Genomic DNA, 21389 nt, shown 5'->3' on the forward strand with positions numbered 1-21389 from the left:
GTCTTCAATTCGAAGTAATTCCAATGAGGCTTTACAGTCCTGTTTATAATGCACGGCGATTATTTCAGAAGTATATTGTGGCGGACGCACTGAGTATGGAAGGACTGGGGGAGAGAGTATTTGCAAGACCGTTTTTCCCACGGACCGACAGAGGGCAGCCCCCTTGGCTTGCAGCGGGACCACGGGTTGTGAACATGGAAGCTCAACCCTGCTGGGGCCCATGGCTACTGCCAGGGGGTGCCTGGACTTTTACAGGGCCCTCATTGGGCACCTGGAGTCCTTCTGAGTGCCCTATAAAAGGAGCCAGTTACCACCACTCAATGGCCAGAGTCGGGAGGAAGTGGACAAAGCTATTGAGGAAGAGTGGAGGCGGAAGGAGTGGCGGCAAACAGGACTGTGTTGTGCACTGCGTCTTGTGAGCTGTGGAAGGCCAACTGTAAATGAACCGTGTTGTTGTGTGCTAAACCTGTGTCCTGCCTGTCTGTGTTGGGGTTAGGGTGGCTGTATGCACCCTGGGCTGCACAATATATTTCACAAAATTTTAGGAGAAAAGCATGTGTTCTGCATACAACTGGATAACTCATGGGTACTGTCAGATTTTTTTTTTCCCCCCACAAGGATATTTTCCACATTGCTTGCTGTTATGCAGCATTGGCTTCTATTACATCATAAACTTTTTCCTCTCCATTCTGCATGAACACATGAGATTATATATTTTTTCTTGGCCATTACTACTAACTACATGGCATAAGTACCATATAAAAAAATATTTTTAGGTGGAGTATTCCTTTAAGAAGTTCCTCAGGTTTACATTTATAAATCACAATATGTAAAGAAAAGGAAATCATGAAAAAATGCTGATTCAGCATTTTAACAAATTAAAAAAAAAAAGATAAAAAGCTATTGTTGTTAGCATGTTCTTGAGGCAGTGTCTAAACCTGATGAGTTTGTTTTGGGTTTAGTATACTTTTTACTTTATTCCAAAACGTTTGAATTTTTTTTTGCATATTCAGACCTTAAGCATATACTGAAACTTAAATAAACCACTTTCGTCATTCTGTATAGATACATATTTCAGTACATTATGAAGTCAAAGATACATAAAGACACAACTTTATTTAAATACACCTTTTCAACAAATATAATATTATCAAGGCAATAGCTCTGAGGCTAAGGATCTGTGCCAGTATGTGGAAGGTTGCTGGTTCGAATCCTGTTACTGCCAGAAGGGATGCTGCTCTGTTGGGTCCTGAGCTCTGACCCCAAGAGGCATGCGATAACTACATTTCTACATTTCGTTGCACCTTTACAATGACAATATCACTGAATCATTATCATTAATAGTAGTAAAATACAACTCTTTTTACTAAAACAGAAATGGACTGAACATCTTGGTTAAGGAAGTGACTTCATTAGAGGGTACTAACACGATGTGACAAAGACACGGAGTATTTGTGCCAAGACATTATGTTAAGAAAATCTGCAGGCTTATAACAAGTGTCATGCTCTAATTCTGTGATTTGTACTGTGCACAGACGTTAACAGCCATATACTTCACGTCATATCTGTCTGGTTGGGTGGTCAATCATGAAATGTGAGAGTTGCAATCATTAGTTTATTGGGCATCAAGTCCCACTTGCTCAACATGACAGACAGAAGGTCCTTGTTTAATGCACCATTCCCATGCATATTGTCTGTCCACATTCATCTTATAGAGAAAGACAAGGAATCTGCTGCTCCTCCTCATCCTCTTCAGTTTTTTGTTATTTTAACACAAATACAGAAGGCCTAGTCGTGGTCAGCAGCAGAGTCTCCTGGGCAATTTGCAGTCAAGTCATCACCATCTGTTGAAATACAAAACCAAGAGTATATTATAATCCACTATTTTTACTTTTTACAACATGTTTTATATATTGGTTTGTAAAATTCACTACTTACTAGAATTATTAAATGTAGAATACATACAAAGAAATAATACAACACCCTTTAAGATTTTTCTCCAACATCCAAATAATGCCAAGAAATCTGAAAACTATATTAACACAGTGTGTTTATCATACACTATAAATGGGAACAGATCAATAGATCAATTAGGAGAACACAGAAGTACAAACGTAAATATTAAAACAAAAGGAAAACTTTAGTGTCCCCTCAGCACATCTGGTAGGGTGGCTCATTAACTTGCTCACCTCCAAAGTACCACCACAAAAGATTATTTTCCTACATTCTATCTCTCTCACAACACTGGTCTCTATTCTTCCAGCCATTGAGCCTTCACCCAAACCTCATCCCAACTCAAGATATTTCTGGTTTGAGGCAGCTTTCAGTTCCATCTGGGGTAGACCCCCACAACTACATCCAAGGTAATTTGAGGACAGAGTTACTAGGCTAGAGATCCCTCTACTGCAGTGCTGGGGGGACCATGCTGCTGCAGGTTTATGCTCAAACCATTTCATTAAATGCACACATAATCAGCTTAAGATGAATTATCTTGTTAAGGCAGAAACCTGGTTACTTTATAATCTGCATTTACATGCTGTGAACATGAGAGGGTACCAGAGATCACCCAACCCCAGACACAACCTTAGGGACTCAAGTCCTTTTAAAATATAGATGTTTTATTTTGCAGCTACCTTCCACAAAAGGTTCTAGAAGTGCAATAAACACAAATCTTTCCCAGGCGAGCTTTATCCACTTTCACCCAACACTGATTCGCCTGGATGAAACAGAGCAGCTTCTTTTATCCCGGACCCAGGAGTGCTAGGGCATGGCCCGATGGAAGTACTTCCGAGTCAAATGGAGGTCCCATAAAGCAGGGATGCAGACAGAGGCCATTTATCTGTTCTCATCCTCTTAGATCTGAGTGCCGCATTTGATACCACTGATCACAATATTCTTATAAGTGGCGTTAGTCAGTGGGTGGGCCTCTCTGGCAGTGTCTTAAATTCGTTTGAGTCTTACTTCACAGGTAGAAAATTCTTTGTTAGTTGTGGTAATTATACAGGGTGAGTCAAAATTATGTTAACATTTGAATGGCGGAAACAATTTATTCATAAAACATACTTCATATATGCAAGATGATTTACAGGAATGTCTCAACCTGTTTGCCATCATGTTCAATACATGTACCATATGTGGCACATAAATTGTCCACAAAAAATTGTATGTAAGTATATACATAGCAGTACCACTAGTGTTAACATAATATTGACTTATCCTGTACTTCAAAAACCCATGATATTCTATATGGTGTTCCACAAGGCTCTATCCTGGGTCTGCTTCTCTTTTCAATTTACATGCTTCCATTAGGTCAGATTATCTCAAGGCATAACATGAGCTACAACAGCTATGCTGAAGACACACAACTGTGTTTATCAATAGCGCCTGATGACCCTGATTATCTTGTCTCACTGACACAATGTTTTACTTGTGTTTCTGAATGGATGAGTAGCAATTTTCTCAAACTAAATAAGGAGAAATCGGAAATTTTAGTGATTGGCAAAAATGGATATAATGAGGGTATTAGAAATAAACTTGATTCATTAGGCTTGAAACTTAAGACAGAGGTAAAGAATTTAGGGGTAATTATTGACTGACCTAAATTTTAAATCACATATTAATCAGACTACTAGGACAGCATTTTCTCACTTAAGAAATATAGCAAAAATTAGACCCCTTATAACTTTGCAAGATGCTGAAAAATTAGTTGACGCTTTTGTTTTAAGTCAACTAGATTATTGTAACGCACTCCTCTCAGGACTACCCAAAAAAGACATCAATTGATTGCAACGATTGCAGAATACAGCTGCCAGAACCTTAACTAGGAAAAGAAAACCTGAGCACATCTCTCCAGTTTTGATGTCACTACATTGGTTACCTGTGCCATTGAGAATTGACTTTCAAATACTGCTTATGGTTTACAAAGCCTTAAATCATCTCACTCCATCCTATATTTCAGAATGCCTTTCACCTTACACTCCGAATCATACACTTAGATCTTCAAATGAGTGTCTGCTTATAATTTCAAGAGCTAAACTTAAAAGAACTGGTGAAGCAGTCTTCTGTTGTTAGGCACCTAAAATCTGGAATAGCTTACCAACAGAAATTCACCAGGCTAATACGGTGGAACACTTTAAAAACTGCTAAAAACCCATTACTTTAACATATCTTTCTCATAGCTTCATTTTAGTGTAACCCTGATATTCTGTATATGCATTTAATTATCATTTTTATCATGGTTCCACAATCCGTACTAGCCCCTACTTTCTCTGCTGTTCTTTTTCCAGCTTTCTGTGGTGGCGATCTGCGCCACCACCACCTGATCAAACCACCATGCAGCCCCTACATTGATGGATTGAAGGCCAGAGGTCCACATGACCATTATAGTCTAATTCTTTCACATGAAGCCTGAAAACCATGAAGACTGATTTAGATCATTTTTGTTAGGTATTATGCCTAGTGGGGGCTGGACGGTCTTGTGGCCTTGGAACCCCCTGCAGATTTTGTTTTTTTTTCTGCCCTCCTTGGCCATCTGACCTTACTTTATTCTTTGTTAATGAGTATTGCCTAATTTTTATATTTTTTCTTGTTTCATCTTGTAAAGCACTTTGAGCTACATCACTTGTATGAAAATGTGCTATACAAATAAATGTTGTTGTAATATGGATATATCCTTAAACTTGGAAGAAAGAACCAAGAATAAAACACATTTTCTTAATTTCATATAGGATTTTCATATTCACAGTAAACTGTAAATTACTTAAAATTTATTTATAAAAGTATCAAACATGTATTAATGTTTTTTCTTACCATTATATGATGTTCCACACCATATACAGTAACAGTGCACATCTCTTAAATATGATGTCAAAATCTGCAGTTTTTCAAGAGACTACAGGAAAGAAAAAAAATGAATACATAAGACTAAATATAAATAATATTACATTTAATGCATTTCTACACAGTCTAAATTATTTAAGAGAGAAAGTATTCTGAGAGAATGTTTCCTGTCAAATAGTTTTAATTTTATAAAGTACCATCCAAATTCACATTACAAATCAAAAAATGTTGCAGATAAGTAAAACACAAAACTTATTCTGGGGCTATGCTTCACAAGCACCTGTCTTTGTGAAGAACTGAGGTCAACCACAAGATGGCACTGTTAGATCTCCAACATGCTTCACTTTGCAAACCTACAGTATGTTTTGATGTTAACTCAAAGTAAATTTAAATGGAGGAATTCATCCATCCATTTTCCAACCTGCTGAATCCGAACACAGGGTTACGGTGGTCTGCTGGGGAATATTTCAGAAAAATTAAATAAATATGCAAATAAATAAATGTATTGTGAAATCCACCTTAATAAAAGGACAAGTGTCTGTCTGTGTATCTGTGTGTCCATCCAGTTGCCATGTCCTAATATTTGTGATTTGCCATTTCTTGGAATTAAAAATGTAATGCACTTTATTTCTACATGGAATAGTAGCACATTCCAATAGAATACACTGAGGTCTATGGTGCTGGCTTAGATATGAACTCATCTTAGATGGGTAGCAGAGCTAATGTGACAATAAACAAATATAAAACAAAATGATATGTGGTTATAAATAATGAAATGTGTCATAAATATGTTTTTGTTTCTTGTTTCCTTATGTATTTAATTATTTCCTTGTTTCTTTTTTAGGTGACACTGGTGTGTACAACATGTAATACAGTACACCCCCAAAATCTGTGGGGGTTTCGGTCCTAGAGCACCCGCAAATTGTGAAAAACCAAAAATTTTGGATGTGGTTAAAAAAATGCCAATTTTTATAGTTTAAACCCTAAATATTCCCCCAAAACACTTTAATTTAATTTATAGCTTAATACATTACCTAAAAAAAAGAATGTAATGGTAAACCTATATACTGTACTATGTCTCCCACAGTGCTAGAATGTAAAATACCAATGTTACCGCTATATGTACCGTATTTCATGCAAGCACGTTTTCATTGCCAGGGCTTTGACCATTAAACTGCCACATACTTGGGGGTTAATGCATCCCTGGACGCCAAATACTTTTTTGCAACACTTTAAGTAAACATCACAAAGAAAAGGTGAAATTTTAATAGAACACATTTTTTTTTCCATGCAAACAGCATCACAATTACTGCAACACTGATCATTTTACACCCTGCTAATGAACTATAAAAAAAAAAAAACAACTAAAAAATAACAATCTATTATTATATGTACAAGGTGCAACTGACGCCATGGAAGAAATCACCGAGCCAACTGCACTTGAACTGGCTGCACACAAGCACACAGAGGTAAATGCTGACGCTGTCTCAATCCCAGATACAGTGAGGCTGCAGTGTGTCATGCTTGGGTCAAGAATTGCACAGCACAGAAATACAGGAGATTGTAGCGGCAAGAACTTCATTCTAAAACTGGCATTACAAATTTTTACTTAGATGCCAATGTGTATTTTGGTTGAAAGCTGAGCCCCACTCATGAATATTGATGAGTTACCTTACAGTGGCAAAATGCATAGAAATATTCATGAACCTTTTGCAACCTAATGTTATTTTATCCACTAGATGAATACTGTCCTGAGTGTTACACAGGCTTAACGCTGTACATTGAATCAAAATAGCATAATTTGGGCTTAATTGTTTTTACACAGAACTCCGTCACCAGAAGAGGTAAAAGCCAAGGAGGGTGAATGCTGCAGGTGTTACAACAGCAGAATCTGCCACTCTTGTAATAATGGTACTGGGATAACTGGTGGAAAGGCATACTGTGGAAATGAGATTGAGTGAAAATACAGCTGATGGTTTCAGTGGAATACATGACCAGATTAGGGAGAAAGACCAATTGCTAGTGTGCAGATGGAGCCCACCTGGTTTCTGATTCCCCTGCCAAGTGATGACATGGCCTCTTGCAAAATTAAAGAATAATCTGTCTTTCAGTTGAGAAAGACTCACATAACACACAATGGAATTTACATTTTACAATATTTTTTTTTTTTAAAGATACACCTACTGAAAGCTGCTCTTCGTCAACTTCAGATTCTTCATCCTCATCTTCAGATTCTTCTTCTTTTACTTCCTCTATTTGAGCAGGCCAGTACCAAGGTTCTCTGGGATCAGACACTCCCTAAAGAATGCAACAATTACAAATAATTTACTAATATACAAAGGCTATAAATGTAGAATTATTTAATTTCCTTTTTTCTGTTTTTGCTATCCTAAACCTTAAATTTAAATCTCAAATCTTAAATGGCAGTTTACTTCTTACCTTTTCACCATTTTAGGTCATGCACCGCATCTCAACTGATTAAAGTTGAAGAAAAACCGAGTTGTTTTAAAACCTGTGATTGGTAGTATATATACAGTACATAACGTGTATAACATGTATCTAACTGCTTCTTTATAATACTATTAATAGTATTATTCAGTGAGCACCCCCAGACCATAACCACTTTTTTGACCTATGTTTGTCCAATGCATTTTTTCACATTGTACTAAAATTTTAAATATGTGTTTCAAAGTCATACCCACTTGCAATAAGACATACTGAGTGTTAGTAGATTTGAAAGAATTACATTAAAGATGGCAACTATTTGGCAGCTTTGAAAGGCATATTGAACATTTAAAGTAGTGTAAATTCATTACTTACAGAATCTAAGAATGTTTTTCGTTCAAAACCTCTCCTGATAAGCACATACATGTAAACTAAAGAGAAATCATGCACTTATTAAATGCCATTTAGCAATGCCACTGAAACATCAGAATATGAAGAAATACAAATAGAACAACTCCAACTAGAAAAATTAAACAACAACAACAGTGTTATCAATAAAATATTTAAGTCAAAATCCTAAAAGTAAAAAATGATATATTTGATTTTTAATGTAACTAGGTGTCTGTAGTCCAACTAGAAACAAAACTAAATAATTAGGCTTTTAGATTTTTGTAGACCTCAGTGTTACACTGGACCAACTCCGACTCAAATTCATCTTAAATTAAGAGCGATGTTATTCATAGACATCATGAATATGTTGTGGGTTTAGGCATATTTGGCATAAAGCAGCTTAATAATGTTTGTAAAGTAGAAATGACACCAACTAAAATCATATAGTAGGAGATGGACAACAAATATCTCTTGTAGAGCAGAACAATATAAAAAACAATATTCTATATTTCAGGAACCATACTAAATAATTAGTATGAAATAGTATAGTATTAAATAATTGAAAGTAAAACTTTTGGGTAGCAGTTACTTTTTGCACTTTGTTCTGAAGAGGCAATGACTGCACAATGAAAATGAGCATTTTTTTTATTCTCTTTGTTATTGCCATCATCACATTTAAACATTAATTTAATATTTATGAAAAACGGTGACCAGTGGGGCAGGAAGTACGTTTGTAAATCAGTTCTTCATGTTAAACACTTTCAGCACTGGAAAAGTGCTTTACAAAAACAATGTATTATTAATAATAATAATATTATTAAGATGTTCGCCAGTAATTTTTTCGAAAGCATCCTATTAGATGTTTCAATCAGTAGGTTAACACGTAAGTGAGCATTAATAATCTTACAAATACCCTGTGCAAAAGGTTCTGTACAACAGGCAAATTAATTCACCTGGAACATCTTCTGCTAAAAAAATACTGCTTCAGTCATATGAGATGAATAGAAGAAGCAGGAGAAAACCTTTACACTGTAAAACACTTCATTAGCAGCATCCAAAGAGCTCCAGTTCTTTCCTATGATGCAAGGGCAACAGGATGGTCATCAGCCTGTCTGCAACGACTTGAGAATGTGGAGAGAGCCCAGAACCATTGTACTTGCGATGTGCTTATTTTCATATCTTTTAAACATTAAAACCAGGATTTCATTGAGTTGTATGGTCTGCACATTTGGCAAACTAAACTGTAGTATAAAATGTGTCTCTTTATAAAGCCAGATTCCTAGCAGCAGCATCAACCACCTGCAAGTTCATAGCTACATGTTGCTGTACCTGTCAGTTTGGATCAACTGTGTAAACTGTGCTAGATTAAAAAAATAGATCTTACAAAATTGGCCTGATCATTTATTGAATGTGATTTATTTAGAACTAACTGGAGAAAATAACAAAAAATATCTTATACAGCTGATTTATGTTTTTATAGGATGTTATTGCTACTCAGTTTTGAAAACTGCAGATCCACAAGGTGAGAGATAAAGAATTGTAAGTTGCTGGTCCTGGCACAAATATCTGGCAAAGGGTAAAAATGCAACACTGCCCAAAGTAAAGCAAGCAAATGCATTTAACTGACTAATCTATTGTATTTAGCTAGCCTATGTACTGAAACATCATTTTACTTTAGTGAACGTATGAGTAATGGTGGCAACTGACAAGTGCTTTTATCAGACAATGTATCTGTCCTTCCCAAAGAATTGTAATATAATACAATTCTCAGTGCAGATGAAAAGACTAAACTTATTAAATTTAACTTTGGTAGCGTGAATTGAACAGGTGCTGGAAAGTCTAAAAGGGATAAACTGGGATAAGCTTTTAAGTGTACAGACAGTCGAGGAGCAGTAGAACAGGTTTAAAAACATTTTACATATAACGTAGGACAGGTACTTTCCAAAATTTGGATTAGTAGGAAATTAAAACAAAAACACAGCAGTGGGTAAGTAAAGCAATAAAAAAGAAGCAGCACAGGAAAGAAAACTGCTGTATAAGATGTATAAGACTGCTAACTACAATGCAAATTGCTGGGTGTATGAGAACATGTGGAAAACCGTTAAGAAGGATATTAGAGAAGCATAAAAGGCAGAGAGGAATATAGCAAATAACGTGAAAGAAGACTCAAAAAAAAAAAACCACACACAGTGAAATATCAGATGATCTAAACTTGCATTTTTCTTAAGTGTTGACATGTGAGGAAATGGATAACCATCCAGCGGTAACATGGACTACAAAATAGGTACTGAGGGATTTGGAAATTGTAGAGGGTGAAGTGTTGCTGAGATTAAATAAGTTGAAACCAAACAAAGCACCAGGACAAGGTAATATTTATCTTTAAGGATGTTTGTGAGCACATACAGGTATATAAACCCTTGACACATGCTTTTAAGTTTTTGTAGCAGTTACTATGGAGTGATGTCCAGGGTTGCACTCTGCGTGACATTGCAGGTCAATAGGTATAAGGGTCAGCCTCTTGGACTTCAAGATCATCTGAGTTGCGGATTTTCAAAAGAATAACCAATTGTGCGTGTGTGTTCTAAGTTTATCAAGGCATTTATTTAATTTCTGGTTTTTGATTATAAGTTAGGATTATGCTTTGGCTTAGGTGCTAGGTGTTCTTGATTTCTCAGTTATGACCTTTTTGCTTTCATTTTCAACTTTCCTGTTTCTCATGCCCTTGCAGCATGCCCTCTTCCAGGGGTACAAATGTTTTATAAGACACAATAAATGTGAAATCAAGACAACAAGGTTTTGAGGCTGTTTGAAAGGAAGTTTTACCACATAAACCTATACACAACTCAGATTCTTTTTTAATTGTCATAAGCATGGCTGAACCAAGTTTCTCTAGTCAAAATGCCTTTTCACACAAACAGAGCACTTCAGGAATTTAACAGTAAATTACGAGGTCTAGGGTACATATAAAGAAAGCCAAAATCAAGCAGACAGGGTCCTGAGACAGCGTATTCCCTGGGTCGGGTAAAAGTCCTCCAAATTTGATGGATAGGTCTGTGTATTTATCAACAATGCTAGAAAATTAACAGGTTAAGCATGCAAAGTAACATGACAAACTCATATAAAACATAATTGACAGTGAAGTAAATGAACAATGCATAAGAAACTTGCATGACTAGCAGCAGCTTTCCACCAGGGAAGGGAGTGACACCCTTAGGCAGCAGTGAATCATTAGTGAAACAGGGCAAATGAGTGCAGAGTGCATCTGGTAGAAAATGAGACTTGTGCAACAATCATGAATGGTAAAAATGCAGCAGTGTATGTCTTTAGTGTCTTCCTACTTCTTATTTTTATTTATTTTTTTATTTTCAGCATCCCATGCTCAGTATTATTTATGCTTCTAATTATTAACAATAGCTGTGAGCTGAAAATAATTAAGCAAACAGAACAAACACTAAACTGGATCACTGTTGCTCACAAAATCTGCTGATCAAAATCTTTATGCACCATTCAGTATTATATTCTTACATGAAAATAAAATATAAATGGACTCTGAATCAGTAAACAAAGGCACATCAAATACAACATTTTAGGAAGAATAAGACAGCGTTTGAATGAGAGTTTTTACATTGAGTGGCATTGTGTGAGTCAGTCAAATGTCTTGAACTTCAGGTTATCACTTTAAGCAACCCGATTTAATTTTATTTAACTACTTTATTTAAAACTTTAATTTTTTTTTCCTCCAAGACCAATATAGAATTTCCATCTTGTAGACAAGCATGGCCAAATAAAAAATAAGTGAAAAGGTAATACAATCATAAGCAATAGTTTCCATAAAAAATGTTGTGTTGCCTACTTTTTCATTGTCAAGTTGTTCACAGGCTCGTTGACTTCTTTGGAGATCTGCTTCAGTTCTATGTTCTTCTTTTTCAGTTCTCTTTCTTAATCTAAAAACATTTTAAAAAAGTATTCAGAAGGCATCAAAAAATTTAAAATGCTTAGATTATCCTATAAAGCTATCTTTACAACAGTTATATGCATCAGTGAGCAAAGAGGATGATAGCAGAATTACCTAATCTCCCAATGCAGGGAGTAGCATCACCCAGAAGTACTGGCTGTCAATAACAACCATCTTCTGCAAACGCATCAATATAATGAATGAGCCAATGTCTCATTAATGTCAGAGTTGTAGGGAGCTGGAGCATATCCCAAATGCACTTGGTGAAAGGCTGGAAATAACCCTTGACAAGGTACCAGCCAATCATAGAGCTCACAGAAACATACACACCCATACTCACCTCAGGACAATTCCCTGTATCACTTAGGCAAGCTTTCACAGCTCTAAGGACACTGGAGGAAAACCTTCTCAAGCACAATGTGAACGTGCAAAGTCCACATAGGTAACAGGGTGTGGGATTCAAACCCAGGATGCTGGATCAGAAATAGATCTCTTTTAAATTAAATAGAAAAACTAACACTTTTATACAATGAGGTCAGTCAATTTTGGTTACCTGAAGTCTTCTAGAGCTTGCTTCTCTGCTTGCTGTTTCATCTGAGTCCTCTTTCTGTAGTTATCTAGCTCTTCTTCTGCTTTCCGCTTTTTTACTTCCTCAAGGCCAATTCCTCCTCGATCTTAACATAATATACAAAGCACAGCCTAGATTATAAAGACGTTTCTGTGTAGGATGCTAAAAATCGGATATATCCATATAATTAACTTTACATTTGTAATTCAGAATGAACTTCTGGTGATTTTTTTCAAAGATGATGTTTTTGAACAGAAGACACTTCCCCATATATTAGGCCTAAGGTATCTGCAGGTGCAGTCTCAGATTCATCGGGGGTTATATGTTGTACTTGGATTTTCTTTAATATCATCAAAGAGAACAAAAAATATGTCAGATTAAACATTTTCTCACAACTTTTTAATTGTTGGTAGTCCTACTCTGTTAAAAAGCCAGATGACTTGATCTCTGGCTTGCATAAGCTGACTTCTAGTAAATGAATTAGCAATGACATATTATTCTCAAACCTGTTTAATCCAATTCAAAGTTGTGGTGATCAGATTCTTTACCAGGAGCATTTAGTGCTAGGCAGGTATCAACCCTAGACACGTAGTAGTCCATAACATGACAAACATCCACTCACACAAGTACAATTTAAAATTGTAGGGATTCTAATTTAATTCACCCTAATGCGTAGGAGTACAGGAACACCCAGGAAAAAAAAAAAAAATCATGTATACTAAGGGAGAAAATGCAAACTTTAAACAGAGATGACTAAGCATTGAATATACCTGTGAAGCAACACAGTTAGCCACTTCACTAATGAGCATTAACATTTACTGTAAATCACAAAACAGTCAGATAGGTGAAAAACGTAACATTTCATAAGTGACAACAGATACTAGGAGACTGCACTTGTCTTTCATACTGCCAACAGGAAAAACTTACATTACACATTAAAGAGCTGAAAGACATTATTATTGGAGACTGTTTTATCCTGGGGCTCATTTTTTTAATCTATATATGTAATTTACTAAGTCCATGGCAAGCAAGACACATGCAAGACAGAGCCCCGCCCACCAACAATTTACTAAGCAGCCAACCATGGCACGCAAGACAGAGACCATGGGATACACACGACAGAGCCACGCCCACCAACTCACAGAGCCACGCCCACCAACTCTAAGACCATGGGATATGCACGACAGAGCCCTGCCCACCAACTCTAACCCTCCTCCCGAGTCCACCCTCGCTCTCGAGGCACGTAGCACCTCACCAAACACCACCTCAGTCGCTTTCGTCTCTGCTACAGTCCACATGCACCTCTGAGCCACATTGACTTTTCGGTTCCGGCTGCTTTTCTATATATAATCCACCAAGTCGCCCGACCATGGGATACGCACGCACGCAAGACAGAGCCCAGCCCGCCAACTCTAACCCTCCTCCCGCGTCATGGGGTACGCACGCCAGAGCCCCACCCGCCAACTCTAACCCTCCTCCAGTGTCATGGGATACGCAAGACAGAGCCTCATGTGCCAGCATGCAACACCTCATGACAGAGCCCCGCCAACTCTAGCACTTACTGTCGCCGGTTGCATTAACAAGCAACCTTTGTGGCATCACATGCATGTACTTACACGGACGACAAATATGACAGCTCTTCCTCACGAACAAGATTTCGCAAGACGGGAAAAATGGAACACCTGCAACATTACCTTCACATTGTTTTCCTTTTATTTCTGATCCCGTTCAACAACTATGTGGCGACATCAACTTCTCAACTGTGACTCCAGAACAACTCAGTACGCGAGCTATATTAAGCGTCACCAACAAAGACTCGCTACCTTAATGAACAGGTACTGAAACTTATCCCTACCGACGAAGTAACTTTCACCAGCATTGACTCCATCGTCACAGACGATCCCGCATATCAACTTTTATTCCCTGAAGAATTTCTTAGCAGTCTTACTCCCACTTGCATGCCTCCGCATAAACTCAAACTTAAAATTGGTTCAGTCGTCATGCTTCTCAGAAACCTCATGCCAGCAAGAAGTCTCTGTAAAGGCACTAGACTGACTGTTACCAGCATTCACCGCAATGTACTAGAGTGTAAAACAATTGCAGCTGCTACCTCACAAACTGACCATATTCCCTGGATTTCCCTAACCCCATCAGATTCAAATTTGCCTTTTACTTTTACATGCAGACAATTTCCTGTTAGATTGGCCTTTGCAATGACAATTAATAAGGCGCAGGGACAAACTTTCAAAAAGATATGCCTGTATCTGCCAAAACCAGTTTTCAGTCACAGACAATTGTATGTTGCTCTCTCCAGAGTTCCACCTTTTCATTCACTCACAGTTGTATCCTCATATCCAACCCATTTGGACAACTGTGTCTTTCAGGAAGTGCTCACCCATCAATAAATAATTATGCGGCGTAGCAGTAATATATGTATTGTTATCATTGCAAAATGATGTTGTTAAAAAAGGGAATTACATTCCACTGGAAGGAAATAACTGATGATTCATTTTTTCTTTTTTTTTTTTGTTTTGATAAAGAGCAATTATAACCACCTATATAGTGAAAATGCAGTAGTTTGGGAATTAATGAGGAACGGGGTTTTGTTTGGTTATGCTGCACTTATGGTGATCATCTTTGTATGGGATAAAGTATAAAATATGTTTATGAGTTTGACACTTTAACAAGAAAAAGTCCACACACTTTAAATCACTAGTAGGTACAGGTATAGTTAAAAAGGTACCTGTTTTAATGTTCAATGGAATAGGTTCAACTCTTCCTCCTCCTATAAAAGTAAAGAAAAACACAACATGGAGTCAGAGGCTTGCAACAAGACAATTACAAAGTATTGGACTTATTATTAGTATTACCATTTAAATATCCATCTATTCAACCGTCCATATTCTGAATCTGCGGTTTTTAATCCCTCACAACGCACACTCACACTCGCTGACATCAGACAAGTTTATACTTGTTAATAAATTTAATAAGACTCAACTGTTGTAAATGGTCTCTTTTTTGCAACAGACAGAGTCTTTAGCTTGTTGGACCCCCAGTCTGGAATAATCCATATATAAAGATGCCTCATCATTCTCAGCATTTAAATTTAGAGTGAAGAACCATTACTTTAGTATTCCAATCTGATCTTCTACCAATGATGGTAATATCCCATTTTAATTCTCTTTTCAATGTCTAACTAAGGTCCTTGAAGTTACTTTCACATTGATCAAAACAGCCTTTCTTAACTTGAAATGGAGTATCAGAGTGGACAGAAGACACTACCATCAGCAGCAATATACCAAAAGGCATGCCTGTATTGCAGCACATTAAAATTATGAAAACCAGGCACCTGCTCATATTTTTGGTATCAGGGGTTTTATAAAACCTTTTTTAAAAAAATGTTCATTCTGTACCGCTGTAGCTTTTAACTTAATCCCTGCTTTAATTAGGCATACACTTTCCACCTCTTGTGTGTTAGTCCAGAGGTTACACACTGTGTTTGCTACATTTTAATACAAATTAGTGTTATAAATTGAGTGAATAAAATTTCTTTATTTTTTATGTTCTGGTATATAAGCCATAATCTACTAATAAGCACATAGGTAGATAAGATGCAGAAGAAGCTTCTCCCTTCATTGTTCAATGTCATGTTCACCTATATCTGCTCCACTCTTAATTAAATTACAATATTTGGAAACATTAAAGAAAGCAGCGCCAAAGAGTAACTTAAAAAGAAGAAAATATCAAAACTGAGTTTTAAGTGTTTAAAGCTTTATCAAAAAGTACACATTTTACATTTATTTATAAATAAAACAGGCCAGCAAATTAAACAATGAAATCAATAAATTAACTCACCAGTTGTAAAACTAGATTGAATGTAAACCTGTAGACACAGGAACCACAAAAGGACTAAACTTCAGAATGTTACAGTTCACCAGGGGTTCAAATTATTTTTTCCCATCTTTTTTGCTTGTTTTATTCATTTGCCTGTATGAATATTGTTATTCATCTATTAGGTTCCAAATATTTTGTAAATGGTTCCCCAAGAGGCAGGACCAGCTGTGCATCTCCATCAAAGAACGGGTTGAGCAAACAAGCAGTATCTTGCGGTTCACTGAATGCGCTAGGTGGTGAGTTCTCTTGTGATTATTACTGTGTTTATTTTTGATTCTCTGGATTTTATGACTTTTTGCTCTGCTTCTTGACTTCTCCTCAGATTTGTGTGTTTTGGGACTGCCTATTGTGTTAAGGCAATTCTTTCTGAGTCGTTTGTACTCATCAGAGCTTTTTTGACAAACAAATCTTTTATTTTATGAGGATTCTTTGTTGGCCCTTTTTTTGGTTTACAAGTCAAAGGTTGACAGGCCCTTTCACTAGTGGGGCTGTTTGCTACAACATCTCGGATTTTGTGCTAAGGTTGTCCCTAGTTAATGAAAGACAACCACTGATCTAGTGATACTGACACATAGTATACAAAAATCATAAAACAGTACAGGTACATACTGAGTAACTGTTACATGTTGCTTCTTTATGTAGCATACCCAGAGAAAGATTCACCCTCAGACCAACAATTCCATGCAGACTGCTCTTTAATGTACCCCACTGCTTGCCAAATAAATCTGCAGCATTTCAGTTTATAAGCAAATTCAGATGGACTGCAATAATGTCACATTTCAAATTCACTCACTGTGAAGAATGAGGTAAAGAAGAGTGCAGCTGCACTATATAATGGTGAACTCACTAAATGTCATGTATTTTAAAACTATTTTCTGAATCAAACCTACCTTCCTTTCCAAGCCCTTGACCAGTTTTATAGCCCATCTTCTGAAGTAGTGCAAAGCCTTTGTTTTCTTGTCCCAAAGAACTGCTCAACACAGTCTCCCTCCTTTCTTTTTCAACTTCTTTATAGCTTTTTTGTCTGTTTTTGATATTCATTTCCTTGTGGTGTGCCTCCTTTTCCAAAGCCACCTTCCTTTGCCGTACCATGGGCATTCCGGGCCTCACATCCTTCCTAGAAGAATCAGAATATAATAAGACAGAGCAGATCCACCTGTGCATAAGACTTTGCGAAGAAATAGCAGTCAACATTGTGAAACATTATTTAGCTTTAATTTTATGTATACGGTATACGAGTATATAAAGCACATAGTATTTATTAAGAAGTTGAGGCAGAAACAATTACACAAGGATATCAAGTAAACAAATCAGACATCTGTAAGATGTGTAAAGTGGCTTGTCAAGAAAGGTAATGCATTTTAAATAACAATCCTTGAAATGTATTGTCCTTATGTCGTTATTTGTATCCATGTTTTATCTGTGTGAACCTCACAACAAATTCAAGCAGCCAATGTCGTTATGGCAAGAATTTAAAACTTTATATAGTTAGTAAAATCTTCACTTCAAATTGAATCGCTTAACAGAACTTTATCCAAAAAAGCCAAACCCTTCCTTTAATAATAATAATAATAATAATAATTCATTACATTTATATAGCGCTTTTCTCAGTACTCAAAGCGCTATCCACACAGGGAGGAACCGGGAAGCGAACCCACAATCTTCCACAGTCTGCTTACTGCAAAGCAACAGCACTACCACTGCGCCACCTTTCCATAATTGTCATTGTTAAATGTCACACAATGTACAGCACTTTACCATATACTATTAATTGTTGTAATATTGCTCAATACTCATGTTAATGAGAATAATCATTTTTGCATTAGTGGAATTTCTCTATTTTATTTAATACTAGAAAAATCACAGGCAAGAACCCAAAATACTGGTTATATTTGATAAATAAAACTTTCATTATTCTTATGGGGTAATAGGAATCAAAACTTGATGCATTTCAGGGAATTTTACAAGCTCAGGATTGACACAAGAATACCGAAGACATTAGGGCCTATTTTTCTCTTTCACCAGATACACACCTGAAATATGCCACCCATAACACAACTGGCATATCAATGGCCAACCATAGGATGGCCATAAGAGGAACAGGGTTGCGGGTCAAAGATGGGCCACTCTTTCTGGATATCACACCCTTGTAAAGATGAAAACATGGGTAGACACAACCATATGATCATCAGTTGTTTGGGAGATGCATATCTTCCATTTATGCAGCTGGTGTGCTTATCCAAAGTGCTTGGCTGCATTTGGACCTGAAAGAGCAGGGTTCTATTGGTGACAGTTGCTTGTGATCAGAGGACTTTCCAAGAGTATCAGGCTGACCCCCTGTGAGATGAAAGTCGGTCAGATCCTGCAAGAAGGTCATGACCTCAAAACACACAAACAAGTCCTCATTAGCATGGTTGAAAAGCATAGTTTCAGAATGGCTTAGTAAAAGTCCAGACGTAAACTCCCATGACAGGTTTCATATATCTCTATAGGGTTGTACAGTGAAATTCTTACAAGATTTTAAGGATCTTTTCAATGTCAAGGCTGAAGTGTTGAGCAAAAGTAGTCCTTTCAGGTAAGCATTACGTTTCATTGTAAGGTAGTTATACTAACTAGCTATGCCATTTTAGAGTTATGTACTCCATGCTCAATAATCCATGAATGTCATGGAGTTAAAGACGTTTTGCAAAGAGGACAGGGTCAAAATTTCTTCACAGCATTGTAAGAAACCAATCAAAAATTACAGGAGCATCAAATCCTACTTAAAGTAGCATAACTAGTGCTTACATCTAAAGGAGCAATTACTTCTTCCCATGGTAATATATTTCCTTCTTTAACAGATATACAGTATATCACTGGCTAGTATTCACTCTGGATTTCATTCGTGTAATATTATGTTCTGACTGATGATCTGGTAACATTCAGTGTGAAAATTATGCAGTGCTACTGAAACTAACGCAGGCAAGGAACAAAATGATTTTATACCATTGCACTCCACAGCAGGAGCAATGGCATCTTAAATGACTCATTAAGTGTCACAGAATGCTGGGAACAGACCCTGCAACACTCTTTAACTTATATCTTTCTATTTATGTAACTGACCACATAATTCAAAGCAGACTCATAAGTCACAAGAATATCACAGGAAGTTATTGCCATAATGTCAATGCAGGCTAATGAAGAGAATCTCTCAGGTCACATCTGAACTGGTATCCTTATAGAGAATACTTGTAGTTGTGACAGTTTGTGGTCCTCTCTACCCCTTGAACCCTCTGACCACTCTGCAGACACCAGGTAAAAGTTCAATAATTACTTATTTGGACAATATTAAAGTGCACAAAGCACCTACACTCCACAATACTCATATAATAAATCAATAATCAAATAAACAATCAATACAATCCTCCACTCCCAGACACATTGCCACCCTTCCACCGAGCTCAGTTCAACGCTCTGGTCTTTCACAGTCCTTTTTATAGTCCTTGACCCAGAAGTGTTTTGCCCTCTCTGTCAAGGTGACCTGGAACACTTCCGGGTCAGATAAAGATCCTTTCTTCTTCTCCCCAGAAGCACGTCGTTCCTCCTGTCCAGGTGACTTGAATGTACTTCCGGGGCGTAGGGTAAATAATCCTTGTTACTCCCTGCTGCGTCCCCCACGGAATCCTGCAGGGTTGGGGATAAAAACTGCATTGTCCAGAATTCCCTGCTGGCATTCGGGGCACCTCCATGCTGCTGGGAGGGCTCCACCTGGCTGCCTGGGGGTATTGGCCAGGATGAACGGCCGGCCACATATCACATAGTCCATAACCTTTGCTACTAGGCTAGACTGCCCATGTTAAATACATGCATATATACAGAAGCAGTCAAAGTATAGATTTGACATTTTCATTTTTTTGTATAATAAAATGATACCTTTTTTGTCATTACCATTAAATTGATTTAAAAATATAGCAAAGACATCACTGGGGTTGTTAATAGCTATTACTGCTTGAAAAGTCTTTTCACAGAATGAAGATTATTCCAGTTTAACAGATTGTCAAAAAACAGAAGATTTCATGCAAAGGTGTTTATTACTGTTTTCAGAGAAGATGGCAAACAGGATCTACACTGGATAGAAAAACCATGGAACAGCCCAGATGTGAAATTGCATAAGCTGTTTCACTTTGGTCATTTTTGAAACCCCAGAGCTGAACTTTAGAAAAGCCAGCACCTTGCACCTCAAGTGAACATAGTAACAGGTTTCAGTGGGACTAATGCAATTACAAAGGTTTCCCTTATAACCAGTTAGCATTTAAAATGACTAATTAAGGAAAAGCTAAGGGAGCTGACCAGTAAGACACTGAAAGAGTGTCTGCTAAAATTGAGGCTTTTCAGTCATAGGAGTATTAAATTAAAACAAAAAGTCATTTCAAGCAGTAATAGCCATTAGAAACACTAGTAATGTTTTCACTATGTTTTTTACACAACTTAATGGTATCCATCCATCCATCCAACCCGCTATATCCTAACTGCAGGGTCATGGGGGTCTGCCGGAGCCAATCCCAGCCAACACAGGGCGCAAGGCAGGAAACAAGCCCCGGGCAGGGCGCTAGCCCACCGCACGGCGCGCGCGCGCACACACACACACACTAGGGACAATTTAGAATCGACAATGCACCTAACCTGCATGTCTTTGGATTACACAGTTCGGACAGAGACATGAACCCGGTGACCGATGTTGAGTTAAACAACGAGCAGCACAAGCTCAGGCTGTGTGCGTAGAGTTTTGAGGAGACACTGGTCTTTTGTGAAGATGAAAAACTTTACCTTGACCCAAAGGAGTCGCACTCTTTAGCAAGGCAACAACAAGATAACATCTTTCTATGAAAAACAAAACAGCGATTCCAACAGCTTGTATCAGTTAGATTAACTTTTAAAATACTTCGTCAGCAGGTGTAAACGCTAGTCAGCAAAATCGGATTAATCTACACTGCCTTTCTGAATATTAATTAAAAATTAATAATAATAAAATAATAAAATGTTCATTGTTTAACACATCTATATTTTTTGCACTTCTAATAAACATTCCGTAACAAACTACACCGAGTATTTTAACAGTATAATAAAAAACAATAACGGACAAAACGGTCTTACTGTTTATTTGTAAAGACATCTGACATATAATCATCCTCAAATTCTTCCATTCTCAACAAGATCTGCAAAATTAAAATTTGCTGTTCTGCCTCGACGAAATCTAGCCGTACCTAAGCGGTTTTCCGCCCGACAGAATTCCGAAATAACCCCATCGATCAGATCACT

General features: G+C 37.2%; 1 protein-coding gene across 1 annotated transcript; it reads right to left on the bottom strand.

Moving 5' to 3' along the window:
• Positions 1-1097: 1097 nt before the first annotated feature.
• On the bottom strand, positions 1098-21371 carry gpatch11 (G patch domain containing 11). Its single transcript, XM_028820882.2, has 8 exons — positions 21225-21371; positions 16982-17208; positions 14941-14982; positions 12183-12303; positions 11528-11618; positions 7024-7137; positions 4810-4891; positions 1098-1844 (listed from the first exon to the last, which is right to left on the bottom strand). Exons 1-8 carry the CDS (start codon positions 21272-21274, stop codon positions 1789-1791), a joined length of 783 nt encoding a protein of 260 aa, XP_028676715.1. The 5' UTR covers positions 21275-21371; the 3' UTR covers positions 1098-1788.
• Between the last annotated feature and the right edge of the window lie 18 nt (positions 21372-21389).

Source organism: Erpetoichthys calabaricus, chromosome 15 (assembly GCF_900747795.2).
Source record: "Erpetoichthys calabaricus chromosome 15, fErpCal1.3, whole genome shotgun sequence".
NCBI classification, from domain to species: Eukaryota; Metazoa; Chordata; class Cladistia; order Polypteriformes; family Polypteridae; genus Erpetoichthys; species Erpetoichthys calabaricus.